We start from the raw sequence: 22,449 nt of genomic DNA, 5'->3' as shown, positions 1-22,449 counted from the left end.
TTCATTTTAATGGAAGATTGCCGATTAAAGGAAGTGGGCGTGTCCAGCCATGTGCTAAGTTGTGGACAATTCGGAACGACTACAACTGAAAGTAAAGCAGTGGAGTTCACGTCATCAGTTTCTCGTCATTTACTGAGAGGACGGTTAGTCATTTGTTTATACAGTAGGCCTAGTTGTTACTTGGAGAACCCCTCCTAATGACCTCATTGAAAGAGAAGCGACACACGGCGACAAAGTCAATGGTGGTGTCCATGCAGTAGTATGAGGCTCTTGTATGTCACCCTTATAGGAACCAATATATTGCACCTTGACTAAAAAGATTATTTTCCAAATCTTCCCATGTGTTTCAGGTCATGACTTTCCACTGGAGATGGCTTGCATCTACAGATTATTACTTGGTCTATATTTTAAAACTTGAAACTCATCTTGGGCGGTCACTTAAAGAGGCGGCCCCTACACCGGGGGCCCGGGACACACACTCACTCATTCACACACACATACCTCCCACTTTGAGATTACTGGGCACTTGTGAAGATTACAGCGATTAAGTTCACAAAGATATTTGCTTCCTTCTCTTCCTGTATTTGACCTCTCACTTTACTGTCAGATCCACGGCCTCCCCTACATCTGCCTGTGTTTTCTCACTCTTTTCTCCATTTTACATTTATCTGTCCGCTTGCCCTCCCGTATCTATTACACAACCTGATCTCACTCTGCGTGCACATCTATCTGCGCTGCTATGACGACCGTCTGCAGCCGCTACGACCCGTCACACTCGCACCCACAAATCACAACTGTAATGTGACCACCACACGCTACACGGATTGAATCGCACTGGGCCAAAACACTCACACACTGTACGCACGTTGACAATGTTTAGATGTTTGGTGTGTGATGTGATTATATTCTGCATTGCTTTGCTTTATTGAAAAGTAGTTTTACAGTCCGTGCCAAATGATGGCTATAAAACCTGTAGAATGCTATTAGCTATTAGCATTCTCATTCATTTCAATGGTGGTTGCTTAGTGCTGACAGCTTGAAAGTATGCCAGCTGCTTACTGCAATGTTACATCTTCATCTTTATCTCTGTATTGAAAACCTGTGTGTGTGAAAAATTTAAACCATTTCAAACTTACACACTGATCTCACAGGAATGTGTAACTATTTTACCAGATGGCTTATTTGTATTAAATTGTATGACATAAATCATACAAAATCATATGATTATTAATCGTTGATCACACTAGACTTTCAGCATGCAAGATTTCTACACAGACCCTTGCAACCGAAAATAATATTATTATGCGCAAAAGTAGTTTTTTATATATATGATCATCATGGATTCTGACGTGCATTCACCAATATGATTGCTTTCATTATGGTAGCATAAAATAGGTTTGTGCGATACAATTATTTTCACGTTTTCCTCCACCTGAAAATGTTATGCTTTGAATTCGTATCACGTGACGGCATGTGACCAATAGATGACGATACGTCAAAGGTCACCAAACTTGAACTTCGTAACACAGCAAAACGCGAAATTTTTCGTATAAGTCTGACGAAATGAATGCGAATGAATGGAAATCAATGAACTGAAAAGCCTACTGTAGCCACTAGTGCGAAAGCTCATACTTAAAGGAAAACACCACCGTTTTTAAATATTTTACTATGTTCTTACCTCAACAAGCGCGTTGTGAATGTGTTAGCATTTAGCCTAGCCCCATTCCTTCCTTACCTTGGGTTCACACCAGCCGCGTTTGAGGCAATAAAAATTCGCATCTACCGCATCTAGTTTGTTGCGTGAAAATTTTTAGTTTACTCGCTTCATTCGCCCGTGAAATTGTAGTCATCGAGACATTCACACGGAAATTTGTGTCACTCCGCTCGCTTCCTGTAATCACGTCACTACTAGAGCAAGCTCCTGATTGTTTAACGCGGCACGTTTTTCCGCAAAAGTTCAAAATTTTCAACTCGCGCAGAACTAGACGCGCAAATGAGGTATTTAGCGCGGGGCGGTAGACGCGATTCCGCCTCATTCGCGCGAATCGAGCGTTGCCGCGGGATTTGCACGAGTTGAAAAATTTGCAGTGAGACAACATGTCTTTACATTGACTTAACATTGAAATCACTCGTGCTTGGCGCCTCTACCGCGGCTGGTCTGAACGCACCATTAGGATCCAAACAGGGATGAATTTTGAACCCACCAAACACTTCCATGTTTTTTTTTATTCAAAGAGTAGTTTCACGAGTAAGTATGGTGGCACAAAATAAAACATGGCGATTTTTCAAGCACATAAAAATGAGAACTATTTTGTATGGCGGAGGAGCACTTAGTTTGTAGCACTTCGACCTCGGCATGCAATAACATCATCACTCCTGACTACTCGCAATAACATCATCACTCCTGACTACTCCCCCTATCGCTCAAACTTCCGTCAATATTACTGAGCCTTAGGTTGAAGTGCTGCAAACTAAGTGCTCTTCTGCAATACAATATAGTTCTCATTTTTTATCTGCTTAAAAAATCGCCTTATTTTGTGCTTACTCGTGTAACTACTCATGTAACATAGGGAAAACATGGAAGTGTTGGTGGCTTCTAAATTCCTCCATTTGGATCCTAAGAAATGAATGGGGCTAGGCTAAATGCTAACACCTTCATGATGCGCTGTACAAAGATTAAGTGCACACATTGAATAAAGATAGCGATGTATTATTTAGTTTAAGTTGAGGTAAGGACATAGTAAAATATTGAAAAACGGTGGTGTTTTCCTTTAAGTATGAGCTTTCGCACTAGTGGCTACAGTAGGCTTTTCAGTTCATTGATTTCCATTCATTCGCATTCATTTCGTCAGACTTATACGAAAAATTTCGCGTTTTGCTTTTTTATACGAATCAGCCACCTTGTAAAAAATTGCGAATTTCAGAAAGATACTTAAATGAACTTATAAAAAAAGAAACAATAAAAACAGCAATGATGAATTTATCACTTTTATATTTATATTAAAATAGCATTATAACATTAACAATAATTCTCATTAAAACAAATAATTATTTAATTACTCTCGGAAGCAGATGGGCAGAGCATCTACCTTTCATAAATAAGTTACGAGCCAGAAAGAAATGCATCATTTACAACAGTTATTTTATAGCTTTACAGGATTTCAAAAGCAGCTGAATGCACAGACGGCAGGCATAAAATGTCAGTGACAGAGCACTTCATACTGCCCCCTACAGGATGGGAGTATTTCACGGTAACGTCTATACACAATCATTTTATTTTAATCTTGATTTAGATCCTATTTGACCATGCACATTTGATAATCCAGTGTATGATAATCCAGTGTTTCTGCACCAAATAAATATTGTCCAAGATATGGTTGTCTCTTACAACAAAGTACTGTGACGGTACCACTGATTAACATATATTAATTTACCATAGCATATACATCGTATTACCATGGTGCCATGTCCAAAAATGCATGGTACTATTTTGTAAGTGCTTTAATTTATCCAAGTTTCATATCTAGCCAGCTGATATCTTGGTATTTGATAAGCTCGAAAATGTACAGATTATACGTTTGCGATGCATTTGTAATAGTTATGTTTTGCATTTCATACTCTAAAAGTCCTGAGCTTCATATCTCCTGCTCTTCGAGAGTCCGAACTCCTCACTTCCAGTTACGTATTCCAGTTTTAACTTCTTTTTCGCAACTTCAAGTTGCTATTTCAGTAGTTCCTCAAGTGAGTAACAGTCCACAGGCTTTTTCCAACCTGGCCCACAGTGGGTTTGTATCAAAAGCGGCATCCATGCCACTTTGACGATTGAGTCAATATTGCACAGCATTTGGCCGTTTTATATGTTGAATGATGCGCATTGGCCGACTTTAATTTTAAATACGGTCTCCTTTTGGAATCCCTTTTAAGTCCATGCTCACGGGAAATCCTGAGTTTAGACAGCTCTCATAGTGCAGAGACCAACGACTGCAATGACTGATGGGAAATGTAGTTCGTAGGAGCTTATTTGGCAAAGATCAAAGACGTTTCCAGTTATTATAAAAAGATATTTCCAGTGCGTCTCCATTATATCCTGTGCGTCTCCGCCCAGCTTTGTGGTTTCTCCTCGGACTTTGGCAGCGGTTCAGAAACATGGCCTTCTTCAGGACATTACCCTAATAGGGGATGAAGGACGAAATCTGATTAGATATTTAATAGGATTTGACTATAAAATGACATTTTTGGCTTAAAGCTGCAGCGTGTAATGATTACTTGGGCAAAAAGCCTGTACATTACATTATCATTGCTCTCATGGAGGCCTTGCTCATCCTCCGATGTTTCCGTCGCCGCTTCCGCGGAGCCTGAAGAGGTGGCGGATTCTGCGGTGCCGAAGCTTTGGTCAGAGGGGCTTTCGTCACTACGAGATAATAAAGAAAACAGAATTTATGTGCCATTAAGTGTGGAAAAAATATCTCAGCATCACTTTTTTGTCGACCTTATAATTTGATTAGCGACCGCTGACGTTAAAAAACTGCGAAGAATAACAGGAAGTAAGTTTGTACTGTAATTACAATTCAATGTGTGCGCACACTGTTACCCTGTTTAGCATACACTGCAAAAAATGATTTTCAAGAAAAAAGTTTCTTAGTATTTTTGTCTTGTTTTCAGTAAAAAATATCTAAAAATTCTTAAATGAAGATACTTTTTCTTGATGAGCAAAACAACCCAAGAAAATAAGTCTAGTTTTAAAACAAAAAATATCAAATTAAGTGATTTTGTGCATATAACATGCAAAAACATCTGCCAATGGGGTGAGCAAAAAAATCTTGAACATTTTTCTTAAACACTAAATTCAAGAAAAATTCAAGAAAAAATTGCTTAAATCAAGCAAAAACAAATCTGCCAATGGGGTAAGCTAATTTTTCTTGAATTTAGTGTTTAAGAAAAATGTTCAAGATTTTTTTTGGCAGATTTTTTTGATTGTTTTAAGCACAAAATTACTTAAATTTGATATTTTTGGTCTAAAAACTAGACTTGTTTTCTTGGGTCGTTTTGCTCATCAGGAAAAAAAGCATCTTCATTTAAGAATTTTTAGATATTTTTACTGAAAACAAGACAAAAGTACTAAAAATTTTTTTGCAGTGTACTTTTGGATACTTCAATGGGGTTAGCAAAAAAATCTTGAAATTTTTTTCTTAAACACTAAATTCAAGAAATATTCTAGAAAAAATTGCTTAAAACAAGCAAAAACAAATCTGCCAATGGGGTGAGCAAATTGTTCTTGAATTTTTCTTGAATTTAGTGTTTAAGAAAAATGTTCAAGATTTTTTTTGTTTACCCCATTGGCATATTTTTTTGCCTGTTTTATGCACAAAATCACTTAAATTTGATATTTTTGGTCTAAAAACTAGGCTTATTTTCTTGGGTCATTTTGCTCATCAAGAAAAAGCATCTTAATTTAAGAATATTTAGATATTTTTACTGAAAACAAGACAAAAATACTAAGAATTTTTTTCTTGAAAATCATTTTTTGCTGTGTACTTTTGGATACTTGTGTGCTGATGTCACTACCACACTGCAAAAAATGACTTTCTTACTTAGTATTTTTGTCTTGTTTTCAGTAAAAAATCTAAAAATTCTTAAACAAAGATGTTTTTTTCTTGATGACCAAAATATTCCAAGAAAATAAGTCTAGTTTTTAGACCAAAAATATCAAATTTAAGTGATTTTGTGCATAAAACAAGCAAAAAAATCTGCCAATAGGGTAAGCAAAAAAAGCGTGAAAATTTTTCTTAAACACCAAATTCAAGAAAAAATCTAGAAAAATTTGCTTAACCCATTGGCCCATTTTTTTGCTTGTTTTATGCACAAAATCACTTAAATTTAATATTTTTGGTCTAAAAACTAGACTTATTTTCTTGGGTAATTTTGCTCATCAAGAAAAAGCATCTTAATTTAAGATTTTTTTGAATATTTTTACTGAAAACAAGACAAAAATACTAAGAATATTTTTCTTGAAAATCATTTTTTGCAGTGCACTCTTCATGGTCCACTAAAAAGTATACAAAATATAAAAGCAATGCAGCTACAGGCCACCTACCTGTTTGTTGTGTGGTGGTCTGTTGATGGCTGAACCCTTGTGTTGTGTGATGATGATGATGGTGGTGTTGGTGATGTTGATGACGAAGATGATGCTGCGTTTCTTCTTGACGCCGCTCCATTTCCTCCTCTTGCGGCACTTTCTGATGATTCTTGGCTTCTGGTTGGTGGTGTTGGTGATGTTTCCTAACTTCTGATTGGTTGGAGTGATGACTTGGCACTTCGGACAAACCGCTGGATTGACCGATAACCTCAACGTGGCTGTAAGTGCGACTCAAGCCATCTAATTGGCTGCTGTGGCCCGATTGGACGGAATCGTGAGCAAGATTGCGTATTGGCTGCTGTGGCGTCGTTTCATTGCGTTGTTTCTGTGGTTGATCGTCATGGTGAGGCTGTTCCACAGTGGGCATCTTTATCGTCGTGTCGTCTCCGCTGCCTGGATGCGTATGATGTTGGGATGTTACGTGATGTTCCTCTGTTTGAGTTTCATCGCTCATCATGTGTGGCACTCCGAGTGTGGTTTGTCGAGTGGGAATATCTAATTTATTTACATAAACTGGTGTGTGTGTGAGTGTGTGTTCAATTGTGCCCACTGTGTGTGAAAGCGTATATTTGGACTGCAACTGAAGTTCTGGAGTTTCTTTGTCCTCCAAATTGAGTCTCTGATTATGCTTCAGTTCATCATTGCGATGGAGCTCCTCTTTCGATTGGATTTTTGGCTGCGTTACTTTAGGGTGGTGCTGAGGTGGAGGAAGGGGCGTGGTCTGGGGCCGCGGGGGGTGTGCAGAAACACGCGATTGACAGCTACAAGTCACATGGTCCTCTACAGGTATGATAACTTTTTCATAGACTGGATGTCGGTTGATATACTGAATTTTTGTCATCTGAATAAATAAAAAGAGAAATCAAAATAATGTTTACAATTCAACACAGAAATAAGAGGTCGTTGCACTAGTAATTGTTGTACATGTGCATATGGATACCTGTAAATGTCGTGTGTGTATGGCACTTGGTACACATTGTACCGTGCGTGTGTTGCAGCAGCCAGAACAACGCTGTACCTCCACACATAGAGGCCATAACAGAAAGTTGGCATTTCGTGTATCCAACATTGCACGGGTGACCTCCATTACTTCCGTCCTCACCTTACACATCGCCGGCTGGGCCACCTGAACGTCTAAAAGAGAAACACAGAGGATTCAGTTAGTTTTAATAACCCACCGATAGCATAACCAACTGCTTTTAATCAGGGTTACTTTAATTCAGTACATATTTTTTAAATCGAATTACTTAAACTAAAAAAGTAACTTGCATTACTTTTTTGAAAAAGTAACTCAAATATTGCACTAGTAATTGACTTTGTCCTGCCCCACATTGTATCAGGCTGGTCAGGATGCATAACAAACAAATCAATGCTCCGAATGCATTTACACAAATTTTTGCATAAAAATTTAAACTTTTTTGCATTTTTTACTTTTTTTCCGCCATTGACGAGTAATCTTGTCAATTACGAGAAAACATTTGCATGAAAAAAAACGTGTTACTGATGAGTTTTTATGTTAATCTGTAATACTGCGATTATCCACTAAATTTATAAAAAACCTGAAGCAAAAAAAAAATATTCATTAATTTTACACTCCGTGTTTGTTTTGATAATCATTCTGAATCTAATATTTAACTAATTAATTCACAAAAATTCAATTATTTTAGCTTTTTGCTCATTTTTTTTATTTTTAAAAAAGAAAAATACCCATATTTAAGAGTTTATAGGCCGAGAAAAATATAGATAGGATGAAACGTTTTTTTTCCCGTTTTGTTTGTTTGTTTATTGTTTGTTTGAAAGCAGATGGTCTGTTCCTTCATTTGATATATTTGTATGTTTATATATTTTTAGAAGAAAATTTTTCTGGAATGCAATTTGTGAAACTTTTGTGAAAATCACAAGAAATGCTGGAGGGCAACTTAAAAAAATTAACTGCGGGGAATGAGTTAATGGTCTTCCTTTTACCTGACAATGGCATGAAATTTTTTCGAAATGGGTTTCGAAGTGAAATTTTAAAAGCCCTAACATTATCATCTCTTTGTAAAGTACAAAAATGCTTATTTGTGAAAGCGGCGATGTCATGCGCATACGTATTACATGTTCAAACACACACAAAAATTTGAACTTCGGCGGAAAACGCGCCGCGTTAACCAATCAGGAGCTTGCTCTAGTAGTGACGTGATTACAGGAAGCGAGCAGAGTTGTAGAAGCCCCTCCCATGACACGAATTTCCATGTAAATGTGTCGATGAATAGAATTTCATGCTCGGTTTTCAATGAAGTGAGTAAATTAAAAATCTTCTAGCGGCAAACTAGACGCGGTAGACGCGAATTTGGCGCCTCAAACGCGGCTGGTGTGAACCCACGGTAACACCGCCAACCACTGGCCTTGCAAGCATATTATAGAATTTTTGTGTTTTTTATGAATTTGTGCAAATGGGATAATTTTTACAAGGTTGTGGTCTGTATGTGAAAACTTTTTTTAAATGCAAAAGATATCTTAAAGACCATTCACACTTTTTCCGTAAAATTTCCATAAAATTGGCAAAGAAGTTTCTGTGTGAACAAAAAACATCCGTAAAAAGGACCCACATTGCTGTAACATTCACGGAAAGCATTCTGTGTGAACAAGAGACAGAAACAATGCAGTAAGGGGCCTGCCATATAAAGAAGTTATCGTTCAGCTTTTTGACACAGGGATTTAAACGGAGATCAACATATATGACGACAAATGTCTGCAAACTGGACTGAAGCATAGATCAGGGAGCTCATCCACTATCCACGCTGAAGCTGACATAATTTACCAGCATGACAGAACAACACATCAGGCGCTTCTTATGATCTTGTCATAAATTAAAATACACTCGCGTGGTTTCTTGAAATAGTAATCACGGATAATTAGCAAACTTTAGACGCTGTGGAAAAAACTACCAAGTGCAGGACTTTAAATACATCACGTGTCTTTACGGGATTTTTACAGTATGTGTGTGAATGCACGCACAGATTCCGGAAAATCTAAATCAAACGATCCCAGACAAATCCCGGAAGCATTTTCTGTGTATTTTCCGTAAACTCTGTGTGAAAAGGGCCTTACATTGTTGTAGTTTAAACCTACACTGAATCTACTACAAATGGCTTGAATATTAAAAATCACACAAAAAAACCTGTTACACTTACAGATACACACAAAAAAAAAATGGTTTTAACAGCCCATAAAACATTAAAACGGCACACTGTCAAGTGCTTGAACGAAACATAAACACACTCTTCTAAGATATTTATTGTACTACCCCACACAGCAGAAGCCTCGATTCACTTGCTAGGATTTAAACAAACCCGACCAACATTACTAGAGACACACGCTGTAATTCAACCTCTCAACACTGTCAGGCTGTAAGTGTGTAGCGTACGCAGATCAGAGGCACACTTGACTGAAAGTGAGAGCTCAGTGAGAGAAAAAAACATTTAGGTTCACACTTGTATGCGAAAGCAGCGTGGGTGGTAAAATTGAGCTCTGAAATGTGAGGTTGACCTCAGGACACACGGCTAGACTGGACTCTGCTCTGGAGACAGAATCAATCAAAGAGACACAACAGCCAATTCCAGACCCATCCAAAATATCTCATACAAAGACACGGTAAAGTCACTACAGCATTGCGAAATTGAGCTTCCAGAATTGTCGCAAAATAATCCGCTTTTCAATTCGCTAAAAAAAACAAAAAGACACAAAAGAGATAAGAAGAGATGGGATTGGTCGGACTTACTGAGGCTTCTAGGAAAACGTCTGTGCGTTTCGTTGAAGTGAATCGGGATCTCTGGCTTGTCATCTTCCTCTGAAACAGAAGCGCAGGAATGATTAGAAAAGACAAAACGTCATTTCGACAGTCGGGTCTGGAATTCAATCAAGTTTTAATAGTTAATGATCATTAAGCTTAGTTTAGCTTTCTTTCGTTTTGACTAACAGTATGAAGTCCTCTGAAAAATCCAGCATGACATGGTAGCTGGTTTTAGCTGGTTTAAGGTGGCAGTAGCTGGTTTAAGCCGGTCCTCCCAGCCTGGCAAAGCTGGTGGGTCAGCCACAGTCCACATAGACCAGCTTAAAAAGTGACCAAAACACAGCTAGACCAGCTTAAAAATGACCAAAACACAGCTAGACCAGCTTAAAAATGACCAAAACACAGCTAGACCAGCTTAAAAATGACCAAAACACAACTAGACCAGCCTAAAAACCCTGCTGAAAAAAAAACAATAAAACCATTACAGAAAATTCTTTACCATTAAAACCACCACACTGTAGTGTGTTTTGGGCCATATTCCATTAGAACCAATAAAATTCCCAATAAAACCAATAGAATTTCTGTGATGGTGTCTATTGTTTTGTTTTGTTTTTTAGCAGGGAGTGACCAAAACACAGCTAGACCAAGTTAAAAATTGACCAAAACACAGCTAGACCAGCTTAAAAAGTGACCAAAACACAGCTAGACCAGCTTGCTACACCAGCAAAACCAGCCAATACCAAGCTGGGAGACCAGCTAAAACCAGCTTATGCTCAGTAGGGCTGTCAACCTAATCTTTTGGGAAAATGCTAGTCTAGCTGTGTTTTGGGAACTTTTTAAGCTGGTCTAGCTGTGTTTTAGTCACTTTTTCAGCTGGTCTAGCTGTGTTTTGGGCACTTTTTAAGCTGGTCTAGCTGTGTTTCGGTAACTTTTAAGCTGGTATAGCTGTGTTTCGGACATTTTTAAGCTGGTCTAGCTGTGTTTTAGTCACTTTTAAGCTGGTCTAGCTGTGTTTCGGGCACTTTTTAAGCTGGTCTAGCTGTGTTTTAGGCATTTTTTTAAGCTGGTCTAGCTGTGTTTTGGTCACTTTTAAGCTGGTCTAGCTGTGTTTTGGTCACTTTTTAAGATGGTCTGGCATTGTTTTATTCACTTTTTAAGCTGGTCTAGCTGTGTTTAGGCATTTTTTAAGCTGGTCTAGCTGTGTTTAGGTCACTTTTAAGGTGGTCTAGCTGTGTTTTGGTCTCTCTTTAAGCTGGTGTAGCTGTGTTTTAGGCATTTTTTAAGCTGGTCTAGCTGTGTTTTAGGCATTTTTAAAGCTGGTCTAGATGTGTTGTAGGCATTTTTTTGCTGGTCTAGCTGTGTTTTGGTCACTTTTAAGCTGGTCTAGCTGTGTTTTGGTAACTTTTTAAGATGGTCTGGCATTGTTTTGGGCACTTTTTAAACTGGTCTAACTGGACTTAGCTGATCAGCCTGGAAAACCAGCTGACTCACCAGCTTGACCATCTTTGCCAGGCTGGGAGGACCAGCTTAAACCAACTACTGCTACCTAAACCAGTTAAAACCAGCTATATGCTGTTCTTAGCTGGATTTTTTAGTAGGGATACGAATTAGCCACCTCGCAAAATGGGTACGTTTTGCCATGAGATTGTGTTGGTCTGGTCCATGTTGTACTCTACATATATTAGCGATCTCCTTAAACTATAAATTCTGGGTATGGCAGTCGTCCTACGTATTAATGGTCCCAACATGGTCTTATATGGCTAAAATGCTCACAATTGTCAAAGGGACAAACACACACACACAAAGGATTCCGGTTTAGGGAACAATAGCGTAGCCTTGTGTTTTTGTCCCGTCTGTAAACTGAGACCTGGATTGAGCTCAAGGTCAACGCTATTGTGCCTGTCTAGGGCTATACACAACCCATTCATGTAAATATTGCCAATACTGACATACATGCGCACACACACACACACTACATTCCAGACCCTCCTTTCTGCCTCACCTACCCACTCCCATATACACATTCCATAGATGACCAGAAATTTACTGGTTTGAAATAAAGCTGTACCTATATGGGACTCAATAGCCTATATAGACTATATATATAAATTGATTATATGTAAGCAATAAGGTACGAGAAGCTGTATCGTCAATAAAGCCTAGAGTAAAGTCTGGGTTTTACCTGTACCCAAATGTATGCGCACGATCAAACGCACAGCGTTCCAAATTATAGTTTATTTGACTCGTACGTGTACACAGACATTCGACAGATGTGCATTGCGATAAAATGCAATGCATCTCCTACGCTACATACTACATTCTCCTGTATGCCCAAGCACGACCTACGTGTACAATTGTACAATCTGGAGTATGCGCGAAAAATACATCATGCGGTCTCTTGGCCCTAAATTGCGCGTGCTTGCTTAATCTACGAGTCTGTAGAGTGTCCCGGGCTTCACACACTTTACCAACCCAGAAGTCCATACGAAAAAGCAATCAGACGACGGATTGGAGGAGTTCACAGTGATGGGCAACTTCTCTTCCTATTTCCGGAGTGACGCTCGAGTCTGTCCCCAAAATACGACTCTGGTGCACCCACGTGGACTCGCGTTAAGGGTCTGCACCTGATGTCATCAAAGTCCGGAGTGTGCCTTTTGGGACAGGCCCAAAGTGAATGTTTCACATGTGTTTACATTGCTAAGGGTGCTGCCCAGTGATACACAAAATCGGTCATAAATAAAACACAGCAATCGACCAATCAGAATCAAGGACTGGAACTAACCATTTTATGTATATTGTTAGATCTTAGGTCGTAACTTAGAATAGGTAGACCTTTAAACTTGAAATGGGACGTTTAACATTTCTTATAATTGGCCGTGGGCATTTTTGTAGGTCAACAGCTGGGTCACTGATCCATAAAATTAATTCATTAAAATACAAATATCATCTTTTTTCCATTACGCTTTTATGGATTTGGCAGACACTTTTATCCAAGTTAGGTATTTTATCAGTATGTGGCCGTTCTCTGGGTCTCGAACCGGTGATATTTACAATGTTGTAAATGTATTTTAAGAGTGTTTTAGTTTGGGATCTGCTTTACCTACGGATTCTACGTCCAGAAGTCTTTTCAGATCATCTACAGATGAGATTGGGCTGTTCAACACTACATCCACCAGCGATAAAGGAAGAGTGTCTCCCTGAAAGAAAAAGCGAGAGAGAGAGAGGATTTAAAACACCAGTAACTTACAAGTGTCACCTAAACATAAACACACCTGTCCAACTTTCAATAGCAATTCTTCATGTCTAGCCAGCTTACTGATAACAGATAGAAGATAACCGACTAGTGAACATTATGAACTTACACACAAGATCACAGCACAAGGAGAAGATTAGTGGAGAGAGAGAGAGACAAAGAGAGAGGGAGCTTGACTATGTGTTTATTTTTTATCTCTGTCCTTTATTAAGCTGCATTACTCAGAATCAGGTCACTGTGTGTGATGCGGTCAATGTCATGTGGCAAGCACACAGCGGAAAAACAAATACATAAAACATAAATTCAATAATAAAACGCAAGAAAATAATCAATCAAAAAAAACTTTTTTATTAAACTTACGCAATATAATTTATACATACACAAAAAAATCTATGGCTGTCAAAAGATTAATCGCGATTAATCACATACAAAATAAAAGTTTGTTTTTGCAAAATATTTGTGTGTGCACTGTGTGTACGCATTTTGTATATTTTAATACACACACATGCATGTATGTATTTAAGAAACATTTACATGCATATATATATATATATATATGTCAGTGTTTCCCATATATTCATTTATCTGTGGCGGGCCGCCACAGAATCAACACTGGCCGCCACAAATAGATTTTTCATGATTCACATTTACATTTTAATTTTACTATTTAAAACCGCTTAATTCATTGCAGGGAGCGCTCAGCGCGCCTCCATCCTCCCTCTCTCGTTGTGTGCAGCGCAACAGCGCGCGCCCCCGGCCCCCTCCCCTCTCTTTGCTGAGCCTGCACGCCTCTCTCACATAACAGTGAAAAGTATTTAACTCCGTGTTCCTCCGTGTAGTTTCTCTTTTTCGCGTAAACGTCAACAGTCACGGGTGTTACTGACAGAGAAGTCGATGGCTGATTAAGTTCATCATGAGAGTGACTTAACAAAAGGTTAGCATAATGTTTCCCACATATACCCGTTCTGATGTGAGTCTGTGTCCGAGCTCTCTCCCTACCTATTATGCGGCATGCCCATGCACGTGTTCTGTAGTAACAGCAACTGTGTATTCTCTCACATTTCTGAATTTGCAACAAATTGTTTGCGCTATACAATAAAATACCACTCGTATTTCTAATAAAAAAGCGCTCAAAACACAACAACACTGATGAGAAGAGCAACACCAGTACAGCCTCAATGTAAACGTATGATGATTTTTTCAGATAAGGTCGCGTTTTAGCAGCAGTTTAAGAGAGAGCTGATTGGATTAAACAAAGAGTTACTGAGTCGTGGGTCGTTACTGGGTCCTGTTTAGTCACCATTTTATAGACAACAGAACAGAAACTATGTAAAATAGCATTCTAGTTGTGTTAAAATGCAATATAATGTGACGGATCAAAGAGTAAAACACGACGCAATGACGTCACATATATGCTAATCAGCGTGTGACGTCATCGCCGCCACAGTATCTCAAAATCCTGTGGGAAACACTGTGTATACATGTATGTCTGTATTTATATATACACCTAATAATTACACAGTGCACACAAAAATATATTATGCAAACACAAACATTTATTTTGTATGAGATTAATCGCGTACTTAATCTTTTGACAACCCTGAAAAAACGCAACTAATTTTAAAATAGCACAGTTATTATTAATTGTTATGAATTATTTAATTTTTTTTATTATATGTTTATATTTACGCATTTGGCAGAGGCCTTTATCCAAAGCGACATACTCAATCTATTTTCTGTATGCGTCTTTCCTTGGGAACGAATCCATGACCTTTACGTCACATATCAGTGCTATACCAAATGAGCTATTTATATAGACCAATATCAATTATTGCAAATAGCTGGCCAATATTGCTTATTTTGAGAATATTGACATTGAGCAATAATCAGAAAAATGTTGACATGACCAACCACCCACAGGTTTGACATAGTAGTGTACACACTTTTCATACACGGAGGTTGGAGCAAAACAACGATCCGCATTCATCATATGTCACTATGAAAAGTGTGTACGCTACACTGATACTCTCCTGAATGCGGAGGAGTCTAAAGGGAGTCGCACACCGGCCGCGGAGCTCAGCGCCGCATCGAGTCGCGTCTAGGACAACTGTTATTAGTTAATGGTTTGGGACAAATATGATGTTATTTAATGTTAAACTACTGTATGTGAGTGGCGCGACAGGGATTTGAGCAACTTCCTGAGTCAAAGCTGGGTGCCGCGGACATGCGCCACCTGCCACCACTGAGCGTCCGGTGTGCAACCCCCTTTAGATGACGGCATTATCAGAAGCTATTTATTTTCATTTGTAAAGTTTTAAATATGTATATTTCTCTTACAAAATCACATCGATTACCCCTAAAAGGCCTTTATTTTTCACCTGGAGCCCGTATGGATCACTTTTGCGAAGGATAGATGCACATTCTTTGGACTTGAATGAGCGGACCCCATATTAATGTATTATGACGATTGGAAGAGTTAGGACATTTCAATATGTGTTTTTATGAAAAAGCATGTAACTGGGGTGGCTTCAGGCTAAGTAAATCATGGGGAAATGTTCATTTTTGGCCAAATTATCTCTTTAATGTTGACCAAGCGCAAATGCAACTATGTTTTGTATTTAAGTATTAACAAAGGGGGCGCTGTAGTGGAGGTTAGCGTCAAACATTTAAATCAATGGTTCCCAACCTTTTTCCTTGCTCCACCATACATATGTGATAGTTTGAGGCCTCCAAATCTTTGGCGCATGTAGAAAAAATTGAATATATTCTGCATATACAGAGAATATTTTAACTACCTTATGTTGACATTGAAATGTTTTTCAGCAAACTTTAAAAATATTTTTATAAAAAATTATTAGTGGAATATTTTATGCATCTTTTTTCAGGACCACATCCCAGAATATACATACTGTAACTGAAGGTACAAAACTGAAGTAAATAGGAAAAAGGGCAAAATTCTCCAAAATTATCATTTATGTGCAGATGAAACAGACGGACGTGTACTAAAGATCACCTGTGCATCTTCGTTTGTTGTGTGATAGTTATTATGTGTTAAACAAATGTGCACTTAGTATATCATGACACTGTCAAATGCATACATGCGTGCACATCTAACACTTATCTTAAGATGACATCACTACCATTTGCCACACGCTCTTGCTTAATCCCGTGGGCCCACAGGAATGCCAATAGTTCATCCCGAGTGAAAGTAGATTGGGAATGTGGTATAATTATGGACCTGGATTGCTATACTCGCACACATGGGAAATAGAGCCCGGAGGGCAGCCACATGGCAGTCTGCCATAACTTTGAAACCAGACATAAAGAAACACTGTATGCATGACCGTGACAGAAAACAAACGCACGCACACACCCTATACACACCTGCACGCACAAGCGCATACATTTCGTCAGGTGGATAGATAGACGTATTGAAAGAAGGACAAAAAGAGAGGGATTTCATTCAAAGCAGCACACTGACCACGCTGACTGTGATTTGATAATCATGCTGCTTATATAACGGAGATTAATTATTATATGGAAAAGAAGTACAGAATGTATCACTTAAAGGGATAGTGCACCTAAAAATTAACTCTTTGTCTTTTGTTACTTTCATGTGTTGTTCTCAATGTCTTTCTTTTATCTGTGCACCACAAAAGAAGCATTCCCAGCATTGTCCTACCCACTTGTTTTCATACAAAGAAAGTGAATGGGAACTAAAGCTGTCATGCTTTAAACAAAGTGCATTTTATAAGTGGCCTTTACATTTTATGTTAAGATGAGTCAGATTTATACTTTTATTGAAAAAGATTGACCAATGCATGATTTAAAATGTCCTCGCATGTGTCCAATCATACAGGATTGAAACCTGAGACTATACTGTACTGTAGGATGAATAAATGATGACAGAATTTTTCTTTTTGGAAGTGCAATAGGCCTTCTGTTTTGAAAACTGAGTCATTAATTCAATCCACATTGATTGTCTCCTTTTAGGATTAACTTTTGTTCGATTCCTGAGTCATGCCTGGAAAAACATTTTAAAAGAAAAAGTTAAGCTCTCGGGGCCGTGACACATGCCAAATCATCTTATGTGATCCCATCCTCACGTCCGTGCCTTCTCGCCTAGATTATTGCGCTCTGTTATATAACTTGAACACAAGATTTATGATGCACCAATCAGAGACTCAAATCTCATTCGACCTTCTAAACTCTCGTAAGAGGGCTGACCTATAGTTTTTTTGTTGTTTTTGTTTTGTTGATGATGTAATGGTGATATTGAAAAAACAGATTACAAAAACCTCACAAGGGGATTTAGGTCTTATGTGTGCATGTGTGTCTCTGGCCAACAGATGATGCCCATAGACCTTCTCTCAAAGGTCAGGGAGCATAAGTGGGAATAAGTTGATGCATGAATCAAGATGCATGGGTGATCCTGCCAATGCAAAATGCCATTCAATTAGTTTTAGATGGAGTACAGCACATCGCAGGAATCATATTTTACGCCAGCTAGATATTAATGCAAATATAATTAAATAATTAATCATATTTTTTGATAATAATATTTTTCTCTCTAAATGTCTTGCAGTGCTATTTTTACTCTAAACTGTGCATTTACTGCACTATACTGACTGCACTTCTTTTTTTTATTTCTTATATACACTTTTAAAAAACATACACTGGAAAAAATTATTTTCAAGAAAAAAAAATCTTAGTATTTTTGTCTTGTTTTCAGTAAAAATATCTAAACATTCTTAAATTAAGATGCTTTTTCTTAATGAGTAAAACGACCCAAGAAAATAAGTCTAGTTTTTAGACCAAAAATATCAAATTTAGGTGATTTTGTGCATAAAACAAGCAAACAAATCTGCCAATGGGGTGAGCAAAAAAATCTGGAACATGTTTAAGTTCAAGAAAAATTCAAGAAAAATTTGCTTACCCCATTGGCAGATTTTTTGCTTGTTTTATGCACAAAATCACTTAAATTTAATATTTTTGGTCTTATTTTAAATTTATATATTTTTACTGAAAACAAGACAAAAATACTAAGAATTTTTTTCTTGAAAATAATTTTTTGCAGTGTAGGACATTTCATTTCTTTTAATATTATTTTAACTTCCTGCATCTTTAGCTTTCATTGTGATAATGGCTGCATAACGATTAATCGCAAATAATCGTTTGCAGAATAAACGTTTTTGTTTACATCATATATGTGTGTGTACTGTGTGAAATAATTATATATATATATATATATATATATATATATATATATATATATATATATATATATATATATATATATATATATATATATATATATATATAAATGTATTTATTTATTTATATTCTGCAAACAATTAGTTGCGATTAATCGCTATGCAGCCCTAATTGCGATTAATATTATTCCCTTTTAAAGAGATTTCAACTTTACTTTTATTTACTACATATCTCATTGCACTTTGAATTACTTTTGCATGTGTGCTATATAAATACACTTGCCTCGCCTTGTCTACATTTACATTTACGCATCTTGGCAGACGTTTTTATCCAAAGTGACTACAGTGCATTACAAGCAAGATATACATTTTTTATCAGTAGGCTATGTTTTCCCTCGCTTCGAACCCATGACATCTTGCGCTGCGAACGCAAGATCTACCCATTACTTTAGATTTTAGCACTGATACACAAACCACCTCAGTTAAAAACATTACCATTCTGCAAAGTTAACAGCAATTCTGATTATCTTAAAATAAAAAACTTATTATAGCTTAACTATTGATAAATAAAAAAGACCCCTAAAACACCCCACGAGGCTATTTTATCATATAAATGCAATGCATAATACAGTATCAAATTGGGTTTACACAGTGATGATCTTGGACCGACTGATGTGTTTTGGCAGTGGTGTACCTGGGAACAAATCCAGGGCACATTAAGGTTGGCAACACAAGCTGTACCTCATTGCTGGACCTTCACATACAGATTAAGCATCAACCCCGGTATATTTTCTCTGTCACTGTATCAGGGTCCTAAGTGCCCTTCACACAGGGGCCAATATGCACTCATGCATGCTTATGAAGCAATCTGTTACACTTATATCACACATGCTTAAATTTCACTCCACAAATTAAAAAGCGGTGAATGCAGCTATTGTCAAAGAAATGAAACGCAACGTGCGCCGATCAGATGCGTGACGTCACTCAGGTGAGGCTTACCTGCGTGCGACCGGAGCGCAGGCACGCCGCGAGCGCCGCGAGCACCAGCAGCAGAAGCCGCGAGCTCATCGCGTGCGCACATCCAACTGTCCCTCTCAACGTCAAACGCACGCTCGCTCGCGCGCGCACTCAGCTGCGGTGAAGTTTATTCCGGGGTGACTTTAATTTCTTCCAGCAGATTCACGTTAAACTCCAGTGTGAAAATCTTGTTACGGCTCCGTTAAAAATCGCATTTTATTAACTTAATTCACAAGAAAGGCAAAAACTCCACTCTTCTGCTTAAAATATGCGCTTTATATATCCAAACGAAATATGTCCGGTGTTGATTTTAAAAATAACCAGTGCATAATGATCCAAGCTCCACAAGTATGCGACTTTCCTTGAGTATGCAGCAGTATTGCAGTGGCACGAGTTTCTGCGCGCTTCGCAGGTGGTTTAATGCCCCACTGCTGCAGTTCACGCACTGACTTCAGACTAAAAGACAGACCACGCCCCCGCGTTATTTGATTGGCTCTCCGCCCCTATAGGGCAGAGCTACTGTTTCCATATATGGTAAGTGATTAGGAATGATGAGGGTGTCTCCTCATACATGACCTGAGATTCTCAAAGAGTTGCTTTTATTTGGAAAAACTCCGTTTTCCCACAGCCACCTGTTCAGTCTTGTTCCACTACTGGAAACTGAGAGCAGTGAACTGTGAAATCACTTTAAAGTGGACAATCTTATATTTGTATTTATCCTGATCATAATGTTCACATTACTGTAATGCCAAAATAAATAATACATTATTGTATATAACTTTTTATCATTTTTTCCGTGGTTAAATATATATTGACTTTAATTCATTAAGTACAAAAAAAGGTTTTTTTCAACCCATTGGGTCAAAAAGCCAGCCGTATGGTTGAATTAACATAGAAAATGTTGCATGTTGGGTTAAAACAACCAAGTATATGTTAAATTACAACCCGACGGGCTGGCCTCGACTCTTTTTGACCCAACGCTGGGTTGAAAATAACCCAATATTTTTTCGAATGTATTTCCAAAACAGAATAAATTATATAATTTTTTTATGATTATTATTGTCAAATGTTTTATACATAATAGTATTTTGTTTGTGGCGGCCGGTGACTTCTATTTTTGAGGGCACTTGATGCAAAGTTCGTCACAACATGTATGTAGCCCGTCATGTGTGTGGTTCATAAATTTTAAAATATGTGTTCGGCGCGTCAAGTGATCCTATGTGCATCACGTGTCTTGTGAAAACGCGGCTAAAGGGTTTATGATAAAATAGATGCTCACGGTTGCCAGATACTCGCATAATCTCATGCGTAATCAGAGTTTACTGTTAAGGGAGTGTGTATTTTGTGAACGTGAGCGTCTCTTTTATCATCAACGGTTTTTATGCGTCTGCAGCAGGCACTTATTTTGACAAAACACGTGATGCACATGCCGCAACAAACACATATTTTGAATTTGTACCCCTCGGATCGGATGAGCAGTCACGAGCCGCCACTGGTACTGACTTTTATTTATTCACATAACATTAATGTCAACATGATTATTATAATTGATATTATATAATATTAATAATATAATAATTATTAATTGTATACAATTATACATTTAAATGTATAAATGAACAAATTATATAATTAACTAATATTAATAAATTATACAAATGTATAAATGAATAAATTATACTATTTACATTTTTTATTTTTACTGTCAAATATGTATACATAATGCAACTTTACATATTATTGTGCTATGATATTGAATTCATTCACATTACTGTAATAACAAATTAATTAAATTATTATTTGTCAAATACTATATATATAATTGCATGCTTTTTTTGTACTTTAATGTGTCTTTAATTAATAAAAAAAATCTGTAATTATGCCATGAAGAAATGAGAATCTTAAAGGGGACATATCATGAAAATCTGACTTTTTCCACATTTACGTACTATAATTGGGTCCCCAGTGCTTTTAGCAAGCTAGAAAATGTGTAAAAGATCAACTCAGTAGGGATGTGCATCGATGCATCACGTTCCCATTAAAAATACCTGTCTAAAATTGATTCTGAATCGATTCTGAATCGTAAGGCTCCTCTGGCTTTTGAATATGGCGGCATTTCTCCGTAATTCATTCAAATTCATTCATTGAGAAAACGCGCATTTGCCCGATTTATTGTCACAACCCTACAACTCAGTAACTTTTGGTAAACTATTCTCTGCAACCATGTGAAAAAATAGGTCATTGAAATGTAGCTCCCCTTGTGATGCAGAAGGGGATAACACCGCCCCTTAATCCAACTACAGCATGGCCATTTAATACAGATATCAGCTCATTTGCATTTTAAAGGACACACCCAAAAACGGCACATTTTGCTCACACCTAAAAAGTGACAATTTTAAAAATGTTATAATAAATTATCTATATGATATTTTGAGCTAGAACTTCTTCACATACGTACTCTGGGGACATCAAAGATTTATTTGATACGCAAGATGTACCCGTGTACGAACCCTGGTGAAGTGCATTAGACACAGAAACACTCTATCGCACGTGCGACTGTTTTTTTGACACTTTGTCTGTGTTTAGCATGATGAAAACAACTCTTAAACTGTGTTAATAAGGCAGAATGCATGAAATACCGTTGAACCCTTCCTTATTTGATCCAAAAATTTATTGGATTCAGGGTAAAATGTGTCTATGCATGCACATAACTGCCCTTATTTCTTATATGCAAAAACCATGTATGTGTTTGTAACATGTTTTATTATGACTATGACTCACCAGAACAACAAAGGAACAACATTAGTTAGAGGATTGTTCCCATAAGCTATTTGTGTAAACATTGCATAATAGAGAAACTTAAAAGTGCAATGCATCAACAAATATTTCCTGTGATTTCACAAGATTTTGTGTTTTGGGTTTTCCAGTTGAAAGATGATTTCATATAGATGATATCATCTCCAGATCTGCTACAGTAATCATAAGATTCCTACAGCTCAGTGAAGTCTCTCTCATGTGTGAGGTACGGCGGGTGTCAACGCCTTTCGGAGAGGAT

General features: G+C 37.5%; 1 protein-coding gene across 1 annotated transcript; it reads right to left on the bottom strand.

The window, feature by feature from the left end:
* Positions 1-2,975: 2,975 nt before the first annotated feature.
* On the bottom strand, positions 2,976-19,811 carry pdgfba (platelet-derived growth factor beta polypeptide a). Its single transcript, XM_065259663.1, has 7 exons — positions 19,377-19,811; positions 13,012-13,108; positions 9,900-9,968; positions 7,077-7,270; positions 6,095-6,977; positions 4,291-4,411; positions 2,976-4,169 (listed from the first exon to the last, which is right to left on the bottom strand). The coding sequence occupies exons 1-7, from the start codon at positions 19,443-19,445 to the stop codon at positions 4,157-4,159; spliced, it is 1,446 nt and encodes a 481-aa protein (XP_065115735.1). The 5' UTR covers positions 19,446-19,811; the 3' UTR covers positions 2,976-4,156.
* Positions 19,812-22,449: the final 2,638 nt, after the last annotated feature.

This window comes from Paramisgurnus dabryanus, chromosome 24 (assembly GCF_030506205.2).
Source record: "Paramisgurnus dabryanus chromosome 24, PD_genome_1.1, whole genome shotgun sequence".
In the NCBI taxonomy this organism is placed as follows: domain Eukaryota; kingdom Metazoa; phylum Chordata; class Actinopteri; order Cypriniformes; family Cobitidae; genus Paramisgurnus; species Paramisgurnus dabryanus.
The sequence above is the reverse complement of the archived record's forward strand: the minus strand, read 5'-3'. Positions and strand labels throughout refer to the sequence as shown.

Bases quoted from the DNA above. Each gene is read 5' to 3' on its own strand.
- pdgfba (XM_065259663.1), bottom strand. From the start codon at position 19,445: ATGAGCTCGCGGCTTCTGCTGCTGGTGCTCGCGGCGCTCGCGGCGTGC. The intron at 9,969-13,011 runs GTAAAGCAGATC...CTTCTGTTTCAG, and splicing joins TCTGGACGTAGAATCCGTAG to AGGAAGATGACAAGCCAGAG. The intron at 4,412-6,094 runs GTAGGTGGCCTG...ATTATCTCGTAG, and splicing joins GACCACCACACAACAAACAG to TGACGAAAGCCCCTCTGACC.